The sequence below is a fragment of the Sinohyriopsis cumingii genome, unplaced genomic scaffold, assembly GCF_028554795.1.
Source record: "Sinohyriopsis cumingii isolate HCF-2022 unplaced genomic scaffold, ASM2855479v2 utg000127l, whole genome shotgun sequence".
Classification (NCBI taxonomy): Eukaryota; Metazoa; Mollusca; class Bivalvia; order Unionida; family Unionidae; genus Sinohyriopsis; species Sinohyriopsis cumingii.
This window is the reverse complement of record NW_028315871.1, coordinates 7,475,866-7,502,995: the sequence shown is the minus strand read 5'-3', so window position 1 is coordinate 7,502,995 and position 27,130 is coordinate 7,475,866. Positions and strand designations below refer to the sequence as shown.

The 27,130-nt window shown below is 39.4% G+C and overlaps 1 protein-coding gene across 3 annotated transcripts in view; it reads right to left on the bottom strand.

The window, feature by feature from the left end:
• Nucleotides 1–26,341, bottom strand: part of LOC149774883 (uncharacterized) — a 99,093-nt gene extending 72,752 nt beyond the window's left edge. For 2 of the 3 annotated variants that reach the window (XM_089944695.1, XM_089944693.1), the window contains exons 1-2: nucleotides 26,213–26,341; nucleotides 2,228–2,387 (exon numbers count right to left, since the gene is read on the bottom strand). In XM_089944695.1, coding sequence (XP_089800821.1) covers nucleotides 2,228–2,297 — 70 coding nt within the window. In that variant the 5' untranslated portion in view covers nucleotides 2,298–2,387; nucleotides 26,213–26,341. Of the gene's footprint in view, nucleotides 1–2,227; nucleotides 2,388–9,002; nucleotides 9,106–26,212 lie in introns of all 3 variants that reach the window. The other variant, XM_089944694.1, reaches the window with a different exon arrangement.
• Between the last annotated feature and the right edge of the window lie 789 nt (nucleotides 26,342–27,130).

Here is a 27,130-nt window from a genome sequence, read left to right as displayed (position 1 = left end):
TACTATAGAGATATTGGGCTGAAATTTACTATACTACATATTTGTGACATGGAGACTCTGAGATCAGATTTCCAATATCTCGTAGATGGTCACTTATGAAGATTTTTGGGGGGATTTGGGTCATATGGTATAGAATGATCTAAGCACAGGTCGCAAATGTAAAGTAATTGAAATTATGTAATACTGTTAAAGATAAACACATAAAACCTGGGTCAATTATAGACCAATGATTTGATCACCATCCTGATGTTGTGACTAAAGTTGTTAGGGTGATGGTTGAATAAAATTTCAAAATATGCCCTGATTTTTATGTATCAGATGTCTAATAACTGCCACGTGTGATCAATGAATCAACACATATTAGATAGGGACACATGGATAATAGCCAGAGATTATCCCTACCTCAGAGAACTTAGTCCTTGGACCATGGCATAAACACCACTGAGATTTCCATCTGATAATCATGTATACAGATGGAAACACAAATTTATACATCTGACTGATACTTCCCCTAGAGGTCCATCACAACTCCAAGTGACATAGCTCCCAGGTTGAAATTATTATAACCAGGAAGCTACGTAGACACCCAAATCTATAACCATGTATACACTTACTAGGCATGAAAAACCCCATTTATGCAGGCAACATATATCATAACTTGGAAACTATCAAGATCCCTTCTATACAAAAACTGGGCATGAAAAGACAAAGCAATATCTGCAGCATTATATGATCACATGGTCCATCCCTATGAACTAAGTCCCTTCATCATAACAAATGGAAACTGTTGAGATAACCCACCCCATAACATGCTTTATGGGCATTAAAAGACAAATTAATACAAGCAACTGAAACTGTCCCCCAGGTTCCATCCATACCTAAAAGAACTTAGCACCTTGGTCATAGCTTGCAAACGGTCAAACTAAGACATGAAAAGACAAATTGACACTTGTCTAGTACTAACCAAAAGAAGTTCAAAGTTTGGGGTTTAAGTTAAAACATGGAAGAACATGGATAAATGTTAAGCAAACTCAATATACTAGTTGTTCATGTTGTTGTTGCTAGCATTATAGACAGACTCTTCAGTCAGATGGCTAGCAAAGATTTTCAGCACAAATTATTGAAGAAAAAAACCCCAACTCAATGAAAGGAAGAAAGAACTCTCCATAATGTTTTACTTTTTCAAATATTAAACATTTTAGCTATAAAGGTCCAGTGTTAGCTGTTTACCCATCCTACTATGACAATACAAAGTCGGTGGAGTGGGGTTGTTCTAAACCATCTGCATTTAAAATATTAAAGCAGCTACAGTAGTCAAAGATAAAAAGATCAATAACTGACCATTCATTATTTAGTGTCATACTCAACAGTTTGTCACTTCCTTACATGCATGTTCTACCCTGAATATTTCGATGAATAACCTTGTTAATATGTGAAGTTATCCATTGGTATGATATGGTATCACACACTTCTAACTCCTTCCACTGTCTAGGAAAGTGCAAAAAGAGAAGATGTCACACAAATGTTAATGGAATATTGATTATGCAAAGCACTGTGTTCACATTTAATATTGATTAAGTTACTTTATATTATACAACAAAACTACACAGAAAGCCTTCAGGAATAGAGGTAACAATTTTCTCTGATGGTGAACTAAAATGTGCATCTACTATTTACTTTTCACCAGCATTTCTGTCAGTAAAAACATTCTCCCACAAAACAGAATATAGGACCAAGGTTATGGGATCATCAAGAATACTATATGATATCTATTTATTCTTCAAGTAGGTTTATGGACAATTAGCCAGTAACATATTTAACAAATAAGGTAATTTAAAAGTTTGGTTCAAGAAGGGGTCATCAAGCGAATCAGACAGGTAATTCTTAATAAATATAAGCTCTATGTGCAGCTGCAGTTCATTTTACAAAACATTTTTGTTTGTAAATTAGTATGACAGGATTTTAATATAAAATTAAAATTTTCTAACATTTTCAGATACCCCTTGTAATTTTGCCGCTACTGAGTTTAGCATGCCACAAAACAATATATATGCATTGATAGGCCAGTAAACAACATCTATGCATTGATAGGACAGTAAACAACAACTATGCATTGATAGGCCAGTAAACAACAACTATGCATTGATAGGTCAGTAAACAACAACTATGCACTGATAGGCCAGTAAACAACAACTAGGTTTTTATATATGACTCATGAAGCACATACCATCTTCTAGTTCTATAGTTCCAACTTCAACCAAACTGCATTCCACTTCTTGGTTTCCGTCTCTTGCCATGGCATTGTTCTACCAAACTGCTGTTCCAGGTCTAATGACACTAACTCAAGAGATCTGTCAGTCTATCGCAATGCCAACCCATGGGCATGGCTGCAAATGAGCAAAATTAAATTGATATAACATACATGGATATAACATTTTATAAATTACCTTAGAGATTTAAACTTGAGTGTAGAAACAAGAGAGTATCTTACTGGTACAAGCAAATATATCCCATCTTACAGGTACAAGCAAATATATCCCATCTTACAGGTAAAAGCAAATGTATCTGATCTTACAGGTATAAGCAAATATATCCGATTTTACAGGTACAAGCAAATATATCCCATCTTACAGGTACAGTTGTTCAAGCAAATATATCCCATCTTACAGGTACAAGCAAATATAGCCCATCTTACAGGTACAAGCAAACATATCCCATCTTACAGGTACAAGCAAATATAGCCCATCTTACAGGTACAAGCAAATATATCACATGTTGTAGGTACAAGCAAATATAGCCCATCTTACAGGTACAAGCAAATATATCCCATCTTACAGGTACAAGCAAATACAGCCCATCTTACAGGTACAAGCATATATATCCCATCTTGTAGGTACAATCAAATCTTGGCATCCTTCCGTCTACGGAAGACGATGGCGTAGCTCCAAAGTAAGCTTTTGTTTATCCTTCCTTCTTGCTCTCTTTTCAGCTTGTTTTATTTTTCGCTCTTCCTCTGTGTTTTGAACTCCCTGCCTGACAGCTAGACGCCAGCTGGAATGGTTGTTTGCACAGCTCTTCCAGTCATTGACATTGATGTTTGCCGTCTTCATATCCTTCTTGCAAACATCTTTGTAGCGCAGATGTGGTCGTCCAGTTGGTCGTGCACCTTCTGCTAACTCCCCATATAACAGGTCCTTGGGAATGCACCCTGGGTCCATTCTCTTGACATGGCCAAGCCAGCGAAGGTGCCTCTTGCTGACATCGGAGAACATGCTGTTCATGTTGGTGCATTCTAGAACCAGAGTGTTGGGTACTTTGTCCTGCCACTGGATGTGCAGAATGCACCGCAGACATCTAAGGTGGAAGCTGTTGAGTTTCCTCTCATGTCTTGCATAGGTGGTCCATGTTTCCCTGCTGTAGAGAAGTGAGCTGAGCACGCAGGCTTGGTAGACACGCAGTTTGGTCTTCTCGGTGAGGTTGGGGTTGTTCCAGACTATCTAGTTAAGTCTGGCCATCACTGCTGCTGCCTTGGCAATCCTGCCGTTCACCTCAGAATCAATGGAGAGTGAGCTGGAGATGTTAGACCCGAGGTATTAGAAGTTCTCGACAACGTCCAAGTTATACCCATTGATGGTGACAGAGGGAGGGGAGTCTGCATCCTCTGCCATGACGTTCGTTTTCTTCAAGCTGATAGTCAGTCCAAATTCCTTACAAGCATGGGAGAGGCGGCATACCAGCAGCAGAAGTCCATCTTCCGTGTGTGATTTCAAGGCTGCACCGTCGGCGAAGAGGAATTCACGGATGATTACCTCTGTGACTTTAGTCTTAGCACAAAGACGGGCGATGTTGAACAGCTTGCCGTCAGCCCTGGTATGGATGTACACTCCCTCGCTGCAGTCCTTGAATGCATACTGGATCAGCATGGAGAAGAAGATGGCAAAGAGTGTCGGCGCAAGGACACAGCCTTGTTTGACTCCGCTGATGACTGGGAATGCTTCAGATGTTGCGCCATTGAAGCACACTGTGCTGTGCATGTTCTCATGGAATGACATGATGACAGCAAGCAGACGTGGGGGGGGGGGGGGCAGCCAATCTTCTGCAGGAGTCTGAAGAGTCCACTCTGACTAACCAGGTCAAACGCCTTCCTCAGGTCTATGAAGGCAATGTAGAGGGGCATCTGCTGCTCGCGACACTTCTCTTGCAGATGTCGTAGTGAGAAGATCATGTCTACAGTTGACCTGCAGGCTCGAAATCCACACTGGGACTCTGGGTATACGCGGGCGGCTACGATCTGCAAGCGCGCCAAGGCAACACGGGCGAAAGCCTTTCCAAAGATGCTGAGGAGGGAGATGCCCCGGTAGTTGTTGCAATCGCTACGGTATCCTTTGTTCTTGTACAAAGTGTCGATGTTGGCGTCACGCACGTCCTGTGGTATGTATCCCTGTTCCCAGCAAAGGCAGAGGAGTATGTGTAGGGAGCAGGAGCAGTGCTGGTTTTCCACTCTTGAGGACTTCAGGCGGAATGCCATCGCTTCCAGGAGCCTTCCCACAGGCAAGGCAATCGATGGCTTTTCCGAGCTCTTCCAGGGTGGGCTGTGTGTCTAGCTCCTCCATGACAGGCAGGTCTGGAATGGCGTCCAGTGCAGTTCCGGTGACATTGTTTTGGGTTGCATATAGCTCGAGATAGTGCTTAACCCCTCGCTGCAGTTGTTTCCCCTGGTCTATGATGACTTCGCCCGTCTTTTACTTGAGGGGGCGGTCTTGTAACGGGGGGGGGGGGCTGTCGCCTTTTTGATACCCTCGTACATTCCTCTTGCATCCCCGGTATCGGCAGCTGTCTGTATACTTTTGCAAAGGTTCAGCCAGTAGGTGTTAGCACAGCGGCGGGCGGTCTTCTGGGCATTGTTCCTTGCAATCCTGAGGGCTTGTAGTGTTCTGGGACTAGGTGCAGCCTTGTATGCCAGGAGGACTTTCCTCTGCCACAGTCACGGGCTCCATCTCCTCCCAGTTTTCCTCATACCAGTAGACATTCATTCGCTCTCTCTTCTCGTAAGCTGTGAACGCTGAATTGTACACAGAGTCACGGATATGGAACCACCTGGAGTCAATGGTGTCATCACGTGTTACTTTGGTGAGGGCTTCCTTCAATTTGCTGATGAACTGCTGTGTTTTCTCTGGGTTGGTTGCACATCAGGTGTTGATGCATGGGTGACCCTTCTTCTTGGCGGGGTGCAGCTTCTTGGGTAATGTTCGCACCTTGCTGGCCACGAGGGAATGGTCCGTGTCGCCGTCGGCACTGTGGCAGCTCCGGGTAAGGAGGACACTGGCCAGTTCTGCACGCCTGGTGGCAACGAGGTCTAGCTGGTGCCAGTGGCGTGAACGTGGGTGTCTCCACGACACCTGGTGGATCTCCTTGCAGTTGAAGAAAGTGTTGGTCACACATAGGCTGTGGGAGCAGCACAACATCATTCTCGTTGATCTTGCCCCTTCCGTAAAAGCCGAGACAGGTGGACCACGCCTCATGGTCAGTTCCCACTCTAGCACTGGAGTCTCCTAGTAAGTAAAGGCTTTCATTGTTGGGGATACTGGATATTGCCTGATCCAGAGCCTCATAAAACTTGTCTTTCTCCTCGTGGGTGGAGCAGAGGGTTGGGGCGTACACGCTGAAGATGTTGACCGGGCCTAACGATGTTGACAGCCGGAGGGCAAGGATTCTCTTAGTTACCTGATGATGGAGGTTCAATGAAGGCGATTAGCTTGTTCTTTACGGCAAATCCTACACCATGCTACCTAGGTTCATCCAAGGGCTTTCCCTGCCAAAAGAACGTGTAATTGGCTTCCCTGATGGTGCGCCTGTCAGCCAGTCGGGTCTCCTGGAGGCAGGCAATGTCGATGTTCTGTCGGGAGAGTTCTCTGTCAATAACGGCAGTCTTTCGCGCATCGTCGATCTGCTGTAGGTCAGCGGTCAATCTAGGACACGTGGTCCTGATGTTCCAGGTTGCAAAACGAAGAGTTGGAGTTTTCTTATTTATTTTTTACTCTTTCCTGGTGCAGAGTTTTGTGGCCCACTTGTCGAGATGGTTCTCTAAGCTCCACGCACCCAGTGAAGCAGGCAGGCCATGGCGGTCAGCACCTTACTGACTGGGGTCTGCCCAGCTTGAGGCGAGCGGTAGCTGTCCAGTGAGACCTGGTGATCTCTCCCACCGTCAGAAGTAACCCCTGGCGCCAAGCTCTGCGCCAATCGAGCTTTGACTTTGATCCGGTAAACTGCTACTTCTCGTGTTGTGCCGACGCCGTACGAGGACACTGGATTGTCCTCTCCAGTGGAGCTATGAAGCCTGGGCAGGGTGGTATGGAGAATCAGCTGTTGTCCATGCAGCAGATCTCCCCTCTCAATGCAGCTGGTAGGCCCAAGGGAACGACAAATGCCGATACAGCTTGGCACCAACGGCGTCGCAGGAGTTGCCGGAATGACGTTGAAGTCAATGTCAGACCTCCTTAGGGACTCCGTCTCCTGACTTTCATTCGGGGTTTACTCCCTTAGCCTTTCCCATGAGTGGGTATAGCCACAAGGCAGCAGAGGTTTGGAATCGGAGTTTTCCTTCTCCTAGATGAACTACCATCCAAGAATCCCGTCTACCCGAAGCAACTGGTTTTAAGGCGCCAGTGGCCCGCCTTCACCCCTTCTCCTGTTAGTGGAAAACGTTGTCTGCCGGACTTCAAATCTAAGCCACTCGCGAAGGCCAGGAGCTCGATTTTAGTTGACAGAGGCAATCAGAGACGCAAGCCATATGGGACATTTTTTGGAGGATTGGGGCGCTTGTCTTCCACTCCCACCCCGGGCAATATCAACCTTAGACCACAACCTTAGGTACATACAAATATATCCTATCTTACAGGTACAAACAAATATATCCCATTAAGCACATAAGTAAGAATATCAGTCTTGACTTTTGAGCAGCTACAATTAATTACACTCTTTACTAATGTTTTAGTATGAAATTGGAGAAAGATAAAGTGATAATTTTGTTAACTTCACATATAGATAATCCAGTGTAGCACTTGCTACTGAGACGTAAACGGAAGGTACATTAAGGAGATGTTCACTGGCATATTAAGCTTAGATTTCGAGCACTTGCTTTTGTGATTTGTCAGGAGATAGACACGATTACCTCAGATGCTGTAATCCTAACCATGAAAAAATTAAATAAACTTTACATTCCAGATTTGAAACAATAATTTCTAAGTGAAATGATGTGTTGCTATTTCTCCTTGATCAATTCACTATCTTCTATTATTCATTTTTATATTAGATAATTACTTTATTGGTGTATTTAATAGAATTAATTTTGCTTATCACCAATCTGCAATATAAAAATCAATAAATTCAATAAGCTGTGTTGCCATCATAAAGAAGTTAACACTTGTAGAGAACTGGATGAAGCTTGGATAATTGTGTGTACTTATAGTGCCCTCACAACCATCTGCAACAAGATCTTCCAAACAGGAGTATGGCCATCGCCGTGGACCCAATCACTGATAATCACCTTCCCCAAAAATAGACAACATGCAACAGTGTCAAAACCACCGTACAACCAGTCTTATAAGCCACCTGTAGTTCTGTCCCCAAAAGCTTCCTACGAAAAACACAAGGAGTTTAACATTTGTATTAGCCATCTCGCCTCACACTACATCAACAATCAATAATCAGATAAAGGCTATCTACATCTTCGGTTACGTATTCGTGCACATCGAAAACCCACACGTTCTTATAGAATCAACGTTGCAATAAGAGCGGTATCCTACTTATCATACAGAAATCACCAAATTTAATCTCATTATTCTCAACAATATCACAACAATCAGACGCATTTCTGTACATTAAACTCCCACAAGAGTACACAAATATTCAAAGATCCATATTATTTAAATTTTGCACACTGCAACCATTTCCAAAGTTACAATTAAATTCAACAATTGCAAAATCTAGAATATCACATAAATAAATACACAAGTTTACCACGAAGTAACTAAATAGCGAATTACAATATTAATTCTGACGAGCGAGCAGTCTACATAATCATAGCTCATTTATCAAGTACGCATGTAAATTAAACAATACTAAGGTAATTCTACGTACTAACGATTCTAGTAAGTAAATATACATACTGCACATAATTACAATTACAATGCCGTAACAATCTGCAACAATCGAGCAAATAACTCACTGACCTTTACGAAACTTACTGTCCTTGAATGTACCAAGATTTTCCCGCCAAATCATGAGTGGCTTCCGGAGTTATTGCTACAACTTGTCAGCACGATGCTTCACAATGACTAATTCGTTCCCAGCCCAAATGACTGTTAAATTCTGGTTTGAAATGATGGGTCATATTCTGGTAGACTATGCTGTTGCCATAATTGCTAATTTTATCAACTAATCAGATGAAGTCTTATATCTTCGAGTTTGGAGACAGAGCAATGTGGATGAAGAGCATGAATGTGTACCGAACGAATTGATTCACTTTCAGATTTTTGAAAGTTGCATTTCCATTGGCTAATTCAAAGGTCACCAGAACATGACCCTTAAGCGGTCGTCGTCAGATCTTTACGTAGGACAGCGGATATCTGATTTTGTTTATGTCGAAAGGTCATTTTTAACACAAAGTAATCATCACAGTGTGTATGCAAGCCCTATTACCTCTGCGATAGTTCTGAAAACAGTGTTCACTAAACAGCCTCATGCAGTTCAAGATAGTTGCTATCCAATCCGATTTTGCTGTTTTTGATATTTTACTTGTCTTGAATCCTACGTGTCTACTGCTAGCTCTGTTCCTTGGCCAACATTTGTTGGTTCACAGTCGTAGATATCGTTCTTTAGAGCGGCCTGTGTGTTTACCGCAAACCAGCATAAACCACCACAAATAGACTTCACACCACCTTTTATAAATATGTTAACTAAATTTTATCTCATAAAATGTGAGTGGTGGTATGTATACTCACCGTGTCGGCCAGTTCTGCAGAGCGATAAGTAATTTCCGTAAACATTGGATCACGTGTTATTTCTGGTCGAAAATCCAATTTGTATCAAGAAAGAACGATCGTCCTTTAATTAAGGAAAGTGATATTCATAAAGAGTACAAAAATATTCCACATTTCTATTTTAAATGCATATGAAAATATGATTTCTAAATGTCAACACGAATACCCATCCCATGACATTTCTTGAACTTGTAACACAGAAACACCAATTTAATGCTTCTCATTTAGAATCGTTCAAATAAATATATTATTTAAAAGATAGAAAAGTTTACCTTAGAACTATACTACATCTTACTCCAAGTTTCTAAGTTTGGAAGTTGTCCCACATCTACTTTATCGTCTGCTATCCAACTTGACAACTTGCCGCTCGAACGGATTCTCAAGAAATTCCTGGTTTTATAGTCTGTTTCTAACTTCTTTAGTAATATTTTCCCATAAACGAAACGTTATAAACACATTATATACTATTCACAGTTGCTTCTCCATAATAGTTTAGTTTTTTATATATAAAATGTTGAGCTTTTTACTGATTTTGTTTTTATTTTACAAGATCGGCTTAGTTTGCTTAATATATTATGCCATTTTGGCATTGTTACGTTGAAGTTTGTAAAACCAGCTATAAATCAGACCTAGTCCCACGGCTTAAATGCTGACAGAAAGAGTCCAATGTAATGAGTTGTATTTCCAAATTCCAAAATCCATTGCATTAGCATTACATCTATTCATAGCCATGCTCAGAATGGGTCGACATATCGAGAGTCATGAAAACACAGCGGTAGTATCCCATGTGTCCAAAATTAGTATTATTTTGAACAGAATGTTCTGGTGACAACTGCAACTTTACAAATTGTAAGAACTGCAGTGTCTTATTTCGTCAATCGGTCGAATTCGGTATGCGTTTTGCGCCAATATTCGTGACAGAAAACTTAGATACGTGGAAAAATTCGACATCGGTATCTCTCTCTCTAAAATAAATATGAAAATATCAAATGAATATGAATATTTGCGTGACATTTACAACAGTTTCTAGTGTCGGTAAGAGGCATGGGTTACCTGGTAGTAGGTTAATTTCAACAGTTAGTGTTTCTTCAACAATATTTCAATCGGTCATACGTGAGAACAAATCCGAAAACAGTGGATAAAATATAAAATAGACTGCTCCACTCAAAAACCTTGGAAAGTTTATTACGAATTAAAGCGAGACGACTCGTTAAATGGACCACAGGACTTCTATTAAGTAAGGAACAAAATGTATCGTGAAGAATGTAAAAGAAAATAGCAAAACTAAAAAACAAAATACTCAAAAAATACTGCCGACCCACTGTTAGAGGTAACTGGCATGTGCCGGAAACATCCGTTTATAAAGCGAATAATACACGACAGAGAAAAAGTGCCATCCATTATATTATATACCAGCAGCCAAATAATAGACTTACAACGTTTTAGGGGAAAAAAGGACAAATGACTGGAACTGACCGGACTTTTAATTTGGAAAGACTTTATTTCACAACGATAGCATACCTATAAAATCAGCGTATCGTAAAGAAAGACGCCAATGAACATCCCATTCTTGGGGGCCCACATGTTTTTGCACAAAGACGCATGTTATGATACACACAGAACATTTCTTCCCAGATTGCAGACAAACTTGAGAACAACATCATTACTGTCGAAATAGGACAACACAACCACGTCATTTGATGCAGATGAAGAACCTTCCCTGACCAAAGCTATTGAGATATCCTTTCCGAATGTAACTTGGATGCTACGTACAAAATATATGAAGGAAAACATTAAATTCCAACTCGAAAGAAAAGTTGGCGTGATTGGTAAGAGAATGGTCATGCATTACATTTTTAGCGACGACGAGTTGGTCAACGCGGACAGCTCCATTGTCTTTCATGCGAGATCATCGGAGAGAAAGCAGCTTATTCGTGACCACACTTTCTTCATTAAATATTACGACAGCCAGGTAAATGAGAATTTTGGTCGCCATGTGAATGAAGCAAGAAGAAAAATATATCAAGGAGAACCTATGGGCAAACAATAATGCAGAAACATTGAAAAACATACTTAAAAAAACGACAACTGACTGGAAGCCACGGCATTCCCTTAGGGGTTGACCATAAAGGACGTACGCAGACAATACCTGTTTTCCTAACCCCTTCCCCTTGTCCGCTTTTGTCCGTATGTGGCTTACACACACCCCCTCCCCAGGCTGCAGACGTCCGCATCTAGCATTATACACTGCTCTATGGTTTGGAAGTGTAATAGCTGGTGCTCTCAAAATACAACGCTCACTGATCTCAACACAACATATAGCTCAGAACAAAGAAAAAATTAAACAGAAAGTTCTTTCTTTAAACAGTCTTTATTTAGAACATACAACTAAAGTTGTCATCTCACAGAAACCTAACTTCGATAGACTGTCAATGTCCTACTCCACTTCAACAAACGCAGACTGTTGCCAGTCAAATAAGTTGCGAACAACTGGTAGAACATCATCACTACTTTCAGTTGCGGAAGTTGATGATGCAGTTGACAGAATAGCGCTAACAGATTCAGGCTCTACAGCGCCTAGGTCTGCCACTTCAGCTTGTGTGCTCACTGCTGCACGCCTGTGAATACGGGCATGATTGCGCTTCGCAGCCTGAGACGGAAAGTACAGGCCACCCTGATTACAAACGCGCTTCTCAAGATCAGCAGTCACCAACGGACAGTAGAAATCAAATGGCATCCTCAGGAAGTCGTGTGAAGGCTGCAGATGTAAAAGAGCCAGTCGTTGATAAAGCGATCCAAACGATCCACTGTTGCTGACAACTGGTGCATAGGTAATCCATTTATCTGTGCTGTAGCGTGGAACACGTCGATGTAAAATTCGTCCAGGAAATATATCATTGTAGTTAGTGCGGCGCCGACCACTGCATATTTCACTGTTGCCCTTCACAATCTGCAAGCAATACTGCTACTGTTGAATGTGACGACTTGACCACTCATCTGACGGTGGATTGATGTCCAGTTTTCCTGCATCACATGATACAAAAGATGCTATCACATCAAATCCATAAATAACCGTTGAGCTCCAGATTTCTGCCAACACTTTACCGGCCTTCTGGAAATTGGCCCTTTCCAACTCTACCTCACATGTCTTGCCATTGCTGTCCAAATGAGATCATAATGACTGTGAGCAGAATCAATCATGTAGGTCGCGTGACAGAGGAGCCATGCGTCGTTTGACGGTGTTGTGGGCAGAGTACCTTGGTGCACGGCACGCAACGAAAATTGCACTCAGGTTGTTGTAATGGAAGGCTTGATAGGCTGCGGCTAGTGTTTTTGGAAATCGAGGGTTCTCATCCGGACAGCCATCTGCTGTTATGACCACAATCGGCTTCACTGATCCATTAATACACATAACTGGCTGAAAAGCAGGAAGTTGTTTGAGTTCTTCAAAATCAGTAGCGCGTGTCATTGTTGTGCTACTGTCATGCTTCCTACTACGAATGAAGATATCAGTTGGCCCTGAATACGATACAGTCCCTGGATTTATAACACATGCATCATAGTCTGATGGGATCAGTTTGTGGCGTTCAGCAATAACCCAGTCGTGATCTGTCAGCTGCACACGATACTCCATGTGCATCAGAATGGGCGGCTGCTTATTTGCTACCGGTAATCCTAGTGGGACACGTGCCTTGTCGTCTTGGCTCAAGAAGAAAAAAGAAATATAGTGTTCTCCCATAGCGACAGCCAGATCTTTCAAGTAGCAGATTGTAGCTGCTGACAATGAGCATCCGCGTGATTGCACCTTTTACTGTTTGCTGCCTTAAGCAGCTTGACAGGCACTGTGGTCACGTGACGCTTACCTCCAGTCGTCACCGAATTACGTGGAAGTAGGTGTAGATATGTTCCTGTTCGACTGATGATGAAACCATATTGGACGAGGGCTTCATGCAAGTCATCCAACCTTTTACAGCTACTAAACTTATCAGATCATCGCCGTGGATCATCAGCTGATCCACATGATACAATATCCACTGTTGTCTTTAGCAGCTGTGGTTGGTCATTTTCTTTGGGGGCCTTCCTACTTTCTGCCGACTGAACTTTTTGAGTCGCTGGCCAATGACTGGATGTTCTTCCGTAACTTCAGACAGGTTTCTCTTGAAGTCAAGCCTGGAGTACTGTTTGCGTGCTCATTCAGCTGCCAGACGTTTTAACTTTTTCTCCAGCTGCACCTATTTTCTGCCGAGTTCATCAGACTTTGTTTTCATATCAGCTGTCCACAGTCCATTGTTTTTTTACCTGTAGAAGGCTAGCCATTTGTGCGTTAATAGATTTTAACTCATTGCTTGCCGCATCTTGTGCTGGTGTAGAGCGTTGGTTTTTTTCTTCTTCACTCGACATGCTACTGCTGTCGTTTGCATCTCGGCATCCGTCTCTCTTGTTGTTACGTCAGCAGAATATGCCTCTTCCACCTCTGACTGAACGTCGCTATTTATTATCACCACAGTTGACGGAAGTTCCTGAGATGACGTGGTTAGCATCGAAGTAGTTGAATCTGATGCTTGGCTTAGACTTGCCTTAGGCGTGGCAGCGCGGGCCCACGTGCTCATCAGACGACATTGTCTTTCTGCTGCTCTCATATGCCACATTCGAATTAAGTTTTTGACTTCTTTATTTTATTTACAATTGTTCCACTGCTCCTGTGCACGTTTATGTGCCAGATCTGCCTTCAGATCAGGGTGTGCAGCAATGAAAGCATCCTTAAAGTCGCTAATCCGAATAAAACTTTACTAAATGTCTCTGTTCAAGAATCCTGTTTGAGCACATAAATATTCCCAGGAAAAAGAATTAATCCACTTGAAATCGAAACGATCTGAAGAAAAGTATAACTAAAAATGCTGGCTACAACAAAAGAACACAACTTGATACCAAGTGTAAAAGCCCGAAAACTGAGAGATCTATTTCCAAAACAAAGGTTTTATCGTATTCTAAGATGCAGTTTCGAAATTCCCCAAATTGCGAAATCAAAGGGGGGGGGGGGTCACATGATCGTGTTTACATATTAAAAAAATCACGTAATAATAATAATAAAAATAATAATGAGGACTTTGTATAGCGTCTAATCTTTAGAAGCTCTAAGCGGTTTACAACATCAGACAACACCAATTAAATAAAGAAAAACATATAATGATATGAATACAAAAACAAACACCATGAAATTATAAAACATTAAAAAACATGCTGAGAATATTTCAGGTAGGAAACATTATTAGGTCTTTATGTTTGTTCTTGCAGTCGAAATAAGTGAGTTTTGAGAGCACTCTTGAATTGGATCACTGTGTCTTTGTGTCTAAGTTCAGTGGGCAATTCATTCCACGTTGCTGGACCCTGGTATGCAAAAGAACGCTGTCCATATGACTTTGTTTTCATACTTGGAATAATGAGTACACGATTGTCAGAAGAGGAGCGTAAGTATCTTGCTGGTGTTTACACATGGGTGAAGTCCCATAGGTATGTTGGACTGGAGTCCGACAGTGAAACGTAGCACAGAGAACAACTTTTGTGTTTGATTCTGGATCGAATGGATAATCAGTGTAGGGTACAGAGCAGCGTGGAGGTGTACTCTGATCGTAGTATTCTAAGTATGATCCAAGCAGCTGTGTTTTGAACTTTTTGAAGTTTCTGGAGCAGATATTGAGATGAACCATACAAAATTTAGTTAAAATAGTCCAGTCTTGAAAGTACTAATGAATACACGAGTGTTTTAGTGGCATCAACTGAAAGATATTTGCGAATTGAGCTGATGCCTCTCAGCTCAAGATATGCAGCCTTGCATATGTTCATGACATGTTGGTGCAATGTGAGAGTACTGTCCAGAGTAACACCTAGGTTTCGTACTGATTGTGTGATTTTAATGTTGGTGTTGCTGATATTTATTGTTTTAGGTCAAGGATGTGAATGAGAAAGTCTTTGTGTTGTGATCAGAATGGCCTCAGTTTTATCATCATTCATCTGCAGCTTTTTACATGTCATCCATGATTTCACATCAGAAATGCACCTCTCTACACCTTGGATGATAGCATCAACTTCAGTTGGGTGGCTAGATTTGTATATTTGGGTGTCATCAGCGTACAATTGGTGAGACACTGGATCATGATATATGACACTTGAGAGTGACTGAGTGTACAGAATGAAGAGAACAGGTCCAAGAACAGACCCCTGTGGAACACCACAACATAGATCAACTGGGCTGGAGTGTATTTCATTTGCAGATACAATTTGTGTCCTGTTGACCAAGTAGGACTTGAACCACAGTAAGGCTGTATCATGAATGCCAGATACATGCTGGAGACGGTGAAGTAATATATCATGGCCTATTGTGTCAAATGCTGCAGGCAAATCAAGGAGGGTGAGGACTGTAATCTTTCCGCTATCCAACGCAGAGAGAATGTCATTAACTACTTTTAGAAGAGTAGTTTCAGTACTGTGGTAAGGGCGATATGCAGATTGTACATTGTTAAAATGACTGCTTGAATTTAGATGAGATACAAGCTGGGATAGAACAACCTTTTCTAAGATTTTTGAAATGAATGGGAGATTAGAAACTGGGCGGTATTTCTTTAAATCGTTATGGTCTAGTGTTGGTTTCTTCAGCACAGGCTTTACAATGGCAGTTTTGAAAAATGATGGGAATTCCCCAAATGAGAGAGAGGTATCAATAACATCAGTAAGTGAAGGCAATACTGGATCTAAGCACTCAAGCAGCAGTGATGTTGGAATTGGATCAAGTTCACATGACTTTGGTGCACTCTTCATCACGATTGTACGTACGAAATCCATAGAGACAGGTTCAAATGCTGCTAATGGTTGCCGCTCAAATTCTGTATCCCAACTGTATGGTGACGACGAGTCACTTGAAATTGTGGTGTCAAGTTTATCTCTAATGGTATGTACTTTGTCACGGAAGAAATTTGCAAACATGTCTGGAAGGTCGACTGGAGAGAAGGTAGTTGGAAGTGGTGTAGATTTGTTCCTTGACATTAGCTTGTTAGTAATCTCGAAGAGCTCTTTGCAACTGCAGCTTTCCATGATCTTAGTAGTGTAGTGGGCTGATTTCTCTGCATGGACTATATTTGTGACATTCTTCTTAGCGGCTTCATAGATTTGCTTATGAATAGTGAGTCTGGTGGAAAGCCAAAGCCTCTCAGCTTGACGGCAGTCTCTTTTAGCAGTACGAAGCTGGTCCCTAACAGTGCTATACCATGGAGAACACTTTTTGAATTGATACTCTGCACTTTGTAGCTGGTGCATATTTGTCAAGCAATGAACGCAGGCAGTTATCAAGTTGTTCTGCTGTAGGAGGTAAGCAAGTTATTAGGTTAGCTTGGATGTCGTGCATTAGTTTGGTTCTATTTATCATACGGAGGTTTCTCTTAGTAGCAGATAAAGGTGGAGGATTAGGGACTGATACGTCAAGATGGCATATAATGCAGAGGTGATCTGATGCAAGGTCATGGGATACCAGGGAGGGCCGTAGAATGTTATCATCAGGTCTATGAAGAATCCAATCTAAAATGTGACCATGGTTATGGGTAGGTTGGTTAACTAACTGTTTGAGGTTGCAAAACATTAATGGAATCTATGAGTTTTGATGAATTTGGGTTTCCGGGACAGTCAAAGTGAAAGTTGAAATCTCCAAGAATAATCCGGTTGCCACCTATCGAATTTCCATAGTCCAGGAGATTCGGAAACTGCTCCAAAAAGAGAGAGCCAGCTTGTTTTTTCTACTAGGAGGAGGGCGGTATAGGAAGAAAAAATAGACTGACCTTTGCTCCATTGTAAGTGTGGTTTGGACTAGTTTAAACGAAGTGTGGTCGAAATTAAATGTAGTGGTGTGGTTAAGAAGTTTTATCATGGAGTTCTTTGTGATGACAACAATTCCACCTCCGCGAGAATTACGGGGGAACGACTTGATGGAGTAACCAGTGGGTGTTAGATCCGCATACTTTGGCTCATCGCCTGATGTTTGTAGCTATGTTTCTCTCAGGGAAAAGACGTCAATATTCTGGTCGTTGATAAAATTAACTATTTCTGTGCGCTTTTCCGGTGGTCCTACTGACTGGGCATTGAATAATGCAATACGCAGTGGTATCTCCTGGATAGTTGACACAAAGGCTGACGAATTAATAAGGATTTGAATTAAGTTATCTAAATTAACTGTCGAAATTTTTTTAAATTGTTGAGCTGAAATAAGGGAGATAACTGGAATTCTTCTTCCTGTTCTACGCCGGCCAGCTTTGGAACAACGTTTCTTTTTCGCTTCTGTTTACATTTAGGTAATGATGAATGTAGTCCCAGTTCGTTTAGTCTAGAGCACAATGTAGTGTGGAGAGCCAAGGAGTGATCATTTAAAGCAATTAATGAGGGCCCATCGTAGCATAAACTGGTTGACTGATGAGTATCACGTGATGGCGGTTTGTTCAAAAACAGTGGAGCAAGACAGCTGAGAAAAAGTCTAATTGTTCTCATTTCCAAAACAAGGAGATGAAGAAACACATACGAATTTAACAGCCAATACATAATGAACACAATAACGTAGATGAACACAGGCAACAAGCACAAATATCATGAAAACGGCAAGAAAAAAAGAAACAGCTGCTTCAGGCCGGTTAAGCGATAGCGACCATCTTGTTTCAATCAAGAATATGGCCTTGATTAGACCAATGATTTTACTCCGAGAATAAAAGTTTAAAAAATTGTTTGCTTCTTAAACTACGTAGTCCTATCGTGACCTAGACAACCACCAATCATTTTAAAATAAAAACAGAACTTTTTCACGTGGCTGCTAGTTAATCTTGAAACAAGGTCAGGATCCAGGTCAATACCTGGTGTTTATGAAAGAATGATTAAGGTCAACCGATTTTCTGCAAAAAATATCATCTCCAGTGAATAAATTTACATTATAATAGCATATAATAGAATAAAAAATTCAAAACTGACAAATAATTAAATTAAAATAAATATGAATTAAATCAGATATACGTAACAATATTCTTAAATAATATGTAGTATTAGCTGGAAAAATATAGATATTAAAAACTCTATTAAACAGTATGTTGCCTTTGTCACTGATTAATACACATGTGTGCGGAAGGCAGCTGGAGTCGATGTTTTCACATGTAATGTGCGTAGCAGCAGTGTTATGGTGTCTACTGCAGCCAGCCGCCTGCTTCAAGGCCAACCCGTTCATATGTACCCACCATGTCGGCCAATTCTGCGCGTCGGGTAATTCTGCGCAACGCTACGTCATTGCTGTAAACATTGGATCACGTGTTATTTTGGCTCAAAAATCCATTTTGTATCAAAGAAAGTGATATTCATACAGTGTACAAAAATACCCCACATTTAGACTCGAAATGCACGTGAAAATGTGATTTCTAAATGTCAACATGTATACCCACTCCATGACCTTCTTAAACCTGTAACCCAGAAAATCCGATTTACTATGCATCCTTTAGAATCATACAAATAAATACATTATATAAAAGATGGAAATGTAAATCTTAAAAAATTCTGCATCTTAATCCAAGTTTCTCATTTTTGCAAGAAGTTGTCCCACACGTACAAAATCGTCTGCTACCCAATGTATCAACTTGCCGCTAGAACGAAATTCCAAGGCGTATGATCTGTTTCTAAATTCTTTAGTAATTTTCCCCCATAAACAAGACGTTGTTAACACATTGCATCCTATTTATTGTTGTGTATTTTCCACATATTACCTTATTTTATTTTATAAAATGTTGAACGTAAGAATAACAAAGACAGAAAAACAATAAACATTTCTTTACAAAACTAAATAAGATAGCAATCATGAGCACATTCAATATTTTGTTGAATAAAAGTAATAACAATTATGAAAAAATGCACATCTAGTTACTAAATAGTACTAAAATTGTTATCCCAACTTCGTGGACGCTGATGCTACCATATCGCAGCTAGGTAATAAAATAAACTGAACTATACTAAATATACACTCAAATATACTAAAATACACTTAAATATACAAAAATACACTCAAATAGTTCAATTATCAAATTATTACAATGGTTGTTTTAATGATTATTATAAAAGAATTGCAGATTTTGTAACAACAGTACCGCTGTAAATCGGACTGGGTATAAAATGAACAGTTTCATTAAAAAAATTCTTCTCACATAATGTCTAATAGGTTTCACATTTCGTTCACTGAAAACATATTTTCACAGATAAATTAGCACGATATATTGCAGTTAAAGGTGGTTTGCTGCAAATACAAGGTCACCGTTTAGAGTATACAATTAAGTGCTTCTGAAAGAAATAAACCTGAACTGGGGCCTAGTTGAAGGTACATCAACTTTTTCAGTTACTAATAGACAAAATGAATTTGTCCAGAGTAGGCCAACCTCTGAAAAAGCACTTAATGAATTTAAAAAAAAATATTTATCTTAAAAAATTTAACAAAGTTTTCTACTATGTTTCTTCTAATTCACCTCAACCGGTACCTTGGGTCATCAGTGTTACAATTTTAAAAAAAAAATCTCTTTTGTTTGTTTATTATTGTAATGATTTGCGCTATTCTACGCAACGATAACACTAGAATATACTGAATTGGCACATTTCTATATTAAATCATGCCATATACCAAGGGTCTCAAACACGCGGCCCGGGGGCCGAATGCGTCCCGCCAAGCTGTATCAAGCGGTCCGCAAAATGATTGGCGTCACAAGGTGCCATGAGAGATATCAAAGGTGGTGCGGCCCTTGGACCATCGAAAATACTCTCATGCGGCCCTCAGGGTGGTTTGAGTTTGAGACCCATACCATTTTGGGGGCGGGGATCGCTCGGTTCTGACATTCTGTTCTTGCTTGGGTACAGTCGGAGCATTTTTCTCTTTCAAAGACAATGAAACTGCGAAGTTTGAAAGCCTTGGATGTAATTCGTGACCAAGACTGGTGTCCTATCTTACTTGGCGGTACTTATGGGCCGAGCCAGGCTACTGACCAGTGATTACTCTATTCCGAATTACTATTGCATGGAAGTCTCATTAAGAGAATTGCCAGTCTTTGCTGTCATAATATATGTATTGCACTCTGCCGGAGGCTAATCACCAAATACGTTACACTGATGTCTATTCATACAACTATTTGTCAGGTTATTTCACGACCCGACCTACGGCTAGTGTTAATGATAATCTGAATACCCTCGACATTTTTTCCACAGCATGCTAATAGTTATTTGACAAATACATAAGAGAAAGATCCGAATTATCTGTTAGCGGACGTCACAGGGTACCCGGATGCAATTTACTACAGTAGTCCGTAATGTGAAAATAACCAAGCGGAGCTAGCAGTCTTTTGAGAGATACATACCTGAAGTGAGGCCAAGCTGCATAACCAATAACCCAAAATACACCCATCGATCGTACACCAAAATAATGGGAATGTAAAGTTATTTCAACAATGACTAATATATACAAGGTCAACAGTATTTAAGATACACGAATTTTATTTTACATAGCCAAGAAAACCAGCGAGTAAAAATGTGCATATATATATATATATATATATATATATATATATATATATATATATATATATACACACACATATATGGAGTGAGTGGATTATGTGATTTAACCAGGAAAGTGTCAATGCCTCATGTTAATTTCAAGAGCAACACAAACAAGAAACATCAAATTGACAAATATAAATATAGCCATATCTTTGAATATTAGGCAATAATAACTGAAAAAGCCACCTAAAACGACATATAACTGTACAGTTATATGTTCATTAAGGTGTGAGTAATAAACAACAGACATATTTGTAACAAGATAACCGGGTGGGATATTTCGGATTAACAACAGAACACGTTTTGACGACACAGATATATGGTATAATGTGGCGATTTATATGAGTAGTGGATGATGAAGATGTGTGCGTATTTATAATCCAAATATTGGATCTATTTAACAAAAAACGCACAGTTTCAAAGATGAAAAAAATATATAAATAAATTTAGGTCAGTAACCCTAAACACAGGATAAATGATTTCACAAATGATTCAATAATGGAAAGATGAATATAGTTCACTCAAATAGTAAACAATGTAAGCGTTTACACATAGTAAAGAAAATGTATTCGCTCAGGTAGCGAAATTATGTCACTAAACAAGAACGGATATACAATCTATCCTTCCAGTCCTGAATAATACACTGGGTCTTACTAACCCAAATTTAGCATACAGCTAAAAATACATGTGTGGAGATGCACTCCGTCACCCGTGCACCTTATCCGCTCCACAGCTCCTCCGAATCAATTTCACAACCAATATAGACTCCGGACCCTCGGAATACTATGATCACTTGAAATATTAGACCCTCCGGACACTTGAAATATTTGACCCTCCGGACCCCCTGTCCTTTGACGGCTCTACAGCTGGGTCACCTTAGTCACTCTTGACATTCCGGACGCTAGACATTAGACGCTCCGGCACCTTAAACGCTCCGGACACACGGACGTTTCTACCCTCTGACAACACAGGACACCCCGGATATTCCTACCATCAAAACACTCACACTTAGCCCTACAGCTGGAGTTGTGCGAAATCCTTTTAGCAGGCCGCTTGCTGACAAAACCATTAGTATTGTCAAGGTCCTTTACATGTAGTAACGTATTTATACCTTTAGAATTTTCGTTATTCTTTATCAAAGGCACCTTGCACGTGTGGCACAGGACGAATCGTACTCACGATTTCGAAATACATAGACCATATTATAATCACCCTCGGGTATCGTTGTACAGAGAAAAGAAACGAAACCCGAGTACATGTATTTAATTAACAACATTTACACCATTCCGTGACAATATTAGATGAACCTATATAAAAGTAAATGTACAACTGTGTGTGCACTGACTGACCTTGGTATGAGTAAATGAACAAATAATTGAGCATTCAGTGACCTTGGTGTGAGTAAATGTACAGTTTTCTGTGCATTCACTGACTTGAGGTATGCGTAACTGATCAAATCTCCGTACATTCAATACCTCAGTGTGAAAAACAATGAAGCTTGGTACCTTCAATGACCTAGTAAACATTAATCGGATCTGCGCATTCGATAACATCGGTATGTGCGAATGAAAAACTGCACGTTCAATGCCCTTGGTGTGATTATTGTAGAACTCTTTACATACAGTGACTTAAAGTGACTTTATCTATATATCTATTTAGCTCGCTAGTTAACGTGGTAGCTACTGGTCTGTTTATTTTAGCAGTCTTTCCGGTCCTACAGTTGCTAATGGGACTCTCGTAATCTTCTTTTTCCTGCTGCTCCTCCCACAACTATTACTACTGCCACTAATTTTACAAATACGACCGCCATTATTACTACAGCTACTACCGCTACTGCTGCTACTTGTAACTACTGTTGTTTTGATACTGTTATTACTATTAATATTGATACCGTTATCGTTACTTTTACCACTTGTCCTGTCACTACTACTACAAATGGGAAATCAAGCCCGTATGAGCTCGCCAGTAAGTTGGGCCAAATTGTAAACAACAAAGATCCTGATCTGCGCATCAATTATTATTATTATTATTATTATTATAAAACCTTAATGAATGCTATATTTTGGAAGAAAACTATATAGTCAGTAGTAAGTCATAAATTCTGGCACCAAACTCTTGGAAATAATCCATTGCGATAGATAGATAGATAGATAGATAGATAGATGAAGCGTTGTATCCTCAGAGTAAGCGGATGCTAAAAACCTATTTTCATAGCCATACTTAAGAAAACTCTCATTATTTTCAGAAAGTTAACTATGTGCGTGTGAATTCCGGTGTCATAGAAGTATAATTTTTTCCTGGTCTCAAAAGAAGGAATATGTTACCATCTCCATACTAAACCCTCTTTTGTCATCGCAGTTTCAATAAATGTACGCTTCCAAATTTGACCACTTTCCTTCACAGTCTGAAAAGTTAGTTTTAAGTGTAGATCAATTCGTAACAAATTTTGGAGAGATATAGTGATTATTACATATCATTTGACGATTTCTGACATAATCTTGTCCTCAGTTTCTCTCCCAATTTGTTTGCATCATAGTATGAAAAAGTCTAGATCTTTTATTATGGATAAAAATCCCAAAATATTACCTGTATTAAGTATTTGCCACAATAATGACACTGTAGAGATCGCAACAATATATACAAATGCTTTATTTCTTTCATTCTGTGTGTGCTTACTGAATGAAATTGTTCAAGGGTGTGGGAAGGAGACTCTTAACTGTAAACGCTTAAGTCTTTAATATACGTAACCAGATATCTCATATCTCATCACTGTTCAAACAAAGTAAAGCTACATAATGAAATCTGAGCATTCATGTAGTTCTTGCCATCTGTAGGTTTATAGTTACAGTGGCATGTACATTGTTATTATATGTATCACTAAGTCCTTTGTTCTTATTGCTACAAGACAAGTAGGGGCGAACAAAATAAAGATTTGAAGATTCGAAGATTTCATATCCGTCCATCTACCCCACCCACCCACCCAGCCCATGTAGCCTTTATTAATATTTGCCACAATGCGGACACTCTCCAGATCGCTTGAATAGACGCAAATACAATTTATTTTAAACAAAGTAACTGAACAGGGTTAATTTGAACGGTAACATCTCATTAGAACGCAAACCATTAGAGCTTATCACACTAGAGCGCAAAAAATATTTTTGTCCTACTAGAGCTAATCTTATTAGGGTGCATCCCATTAGAGCGCAAACAATGAAAAACACATTTGTTAACTGTAACTTTATATTTATTTTAAATGGGTTGATTCAGAATGAAAAACATTCTGAAAAACACATTTGTTAACTGTAACTTTATTTTAAATGGGTTGATTCAGAATATGGCTAATACCTGTTATCAGTTCAATAGAATCAATGCTCCCATCGTTGTAACTAATCAAATGAATTTTGAATAAACAAAGTATTTATTATTCTCGTTCGGGGAGTTGATCATTGATCTTTGCATTTTATTATTTTACGATGTGTCGTACTCACACTGTCCCTGTAGCTGGTTTCTTTGTTTTCCTTCCCGGTATATTTCTTTATGACATATACTTCCTTCTTCAGACACTAGGTCTTGCGACTGGTTAATATAACATGGTCTCTAAATTATAGTGATCTTGACCAAGGATCAATCTATTACAGTATTGTGTTTGTGTTATATATGTATATATACTGTTTTATTAATGTAATATCGTGTTTGTGCTAGGAATGACCACTTTATATATTTTAATTTGCATTACATTTTTTATCTACTTGTTTATTTGCGTACAAAAAAGAATAAACCGGTGTAAGGTATAATAGTTGTATAAAATGATGTGTATTGACGGTTATATATATATATATATATATATATATATATATATATATATATATATATATATATAACATCAAACATGATGACAATTTAATCTTGTTGAACTTAATATTTTTTCTCCGCGCCCTATTGTGAATGCGCTCTAGTGAGATTTTTTGCGCCCTAATGAGAAAAAGAAAAAAATGTTCAGTGTCTCACTGAGCGGCGCTCAAATGGGATGCGCTCTAGTGAGACCAAACCATTTGAACCTTATTGATGTGTTTTGTGATAATCTAAAGTAAATGTCAATTGATGTGTGTATGGCCTGGGATCTACAACGTCTATAGGACTTAAGCACCCATGTTAAAAGACTCCAACGATATGAATCACATCAGCTGTTTTGATAATTTCTTTGTGAACCTTTCATGCAGTCAGAGGCGGTGTTAGGAGTACGCGGGACCTGGGGCCGACCATGCCCGCGCTGAGCCAGAGTATCGGTATCTCGATTTGTATGGTACTGCAAACACTGATTATGTCTAGACTAGATCAACATTTGCGATTTGCGCGCATTACGTGCGGCCTGTATCAGCGTTTCCAGTTTACCGGAGAATATAGCTTAACAAACTCATAAGGATGACCTTAGGCCTGAACCGCGGGGCTCCCTCAAGAGCGGGGCCTGGGGCGGTCGCCCCACTTGCCACCCCCAAACGCCGTTCCTGCATGCAGTTAATAATATTTTCTCATATCATATATCTCGTCTTGTTTATATATAAAGACCAAACCAGATTTTTCTACATATGCAAAAATCCAGGTTTAAGTCCACCGAGCTAACATACACTTTGACCCCAAAACAGTACAAGTACAAAATAAAGCATATCTCTTAATATTATTAGCGAAATGCATTTTGTGCTATATATTTCTGGTCTTTCCATATTTACATCAAATAAAACATCTTTGAACTTAACATCATTCAGTTTTCCGTTGTAATCATATGTAACGTGACAGGTTGAGAAATAAATCAAATTTAAAGGTTTTATTTACAATTTACTTTATAAAAACTCCTCTATCAATGTTTTGCAAGAACGTTTTCTGATACTTTAAAGAATTAGAACCTAACTTATTGGTTGATAGAATCACTGGAATATATATGAAATATAGTGTGTGCTTTGGATTTTTAACGTAGCTTTAACAATTTTTCAGTCATATCGCTACGATGTCTGCAATGTGGCAGTTTATAGTGATGTCTAGCACTGGGCCTTCATGCCGCAGACATGTAGCATGATGTCCCACCCAATCACATTATCCTGACACCGGGCCGACACCAGGCCGACCAGTTCTAACACTAACCTCTTAATGCTGATAATGTGACTGGGTCGAAACATCTCTCTCTCTCTCTCTCGTTCAAACCCGCAAGGCTACCTCTTCATTCTTCCTACCGAAGTAAATGGCCATAAGCAACTAATATATAGTATTTTATTGCCATATATCGTTTCTAGATTTTTTTCATAATCGTATAAAATCATTGATTAATGTAGCATCTTTCTCACTTTACTATTTAAAGTACCACATATTTTATGATAAGCAAACCACAGAAAGATATACACGCCTAAATTGTTTTTACAAAAAAAAGTAGATGTACTGTTTTGTAAAACTCCATTAAACATCTTTCTTATGATTCACCTTTTTGTATCCCTTTTGGCAGAAAATGTTAATTTATAAGCATTTAAAAATGCTGACGTAGTAATATTAGATTCATACAGGAAAATACAAACCTGGTAACTCTCCTGATATGCACTATGATGACACTAACCCCCATCTGACTTGCAAACGACAATGTAAAACAAAATTAAACACAAAGACTTCAACACTGGCAACGTCCCTGTTTGGTTGGGAAATGATACCTATAACCTATGCTTCTCTAAAGGTGAGACTAGAGTATTCTTAGTCCTTGTATGGCTACATACATATCTTCCACTTGAATGTCATTTCAAGTCAACAAAGGATGAACTTGTAATGCCTCCATATCGATGATTTACAAGTCAACAAAGGATCAACTTGTAATGCCTCCATATCAATGATTTACAAGTCAACAGAGGATCATTGTGTAACGTCTCCATTTGAATACCGTTACTAGTCAACCGAGAATCACCCTGTAATGATTATTTTCAATGATTTTAAATAAGTTGATCAAATCCTGAATTGTTCATTCTTTTACAGCGCAAGATTTCAAGATATAATTCACTACAAATTTATATATGCAAAAATTATTATATATCTTGGTGTGTTTTAGAGTGTCTGTGTTAATTTATTGTGTGCAACATTTACAAGTATCTCAAAGCTGTCATATAAATAATCATAAAAGGTGTGTGCAGAAGTCAAATGTTTCATGTACAAAGCCATGAAAGAACTGCAAGTCAGCATGGACTCTAATTTATATGTATAGGAAAAGAAAACTATCTTTGATGATAGCATTTTAATAAAAGTTTCCTAAATACTCTATCACGGAATTTATTTAAAAATTTACACAAACAACTTTCATGTCATACTACGTGCAAGAGTTCAAACAGTGCAACAAATTCTTTCTGAACACCACACCGTGAATAATGGCATCAAGTACTTCACATAGATTGTGGCACAAGAAAATAAAGTGTACCTGACACACTTGCATTTTGCGAATACTATGCACATCT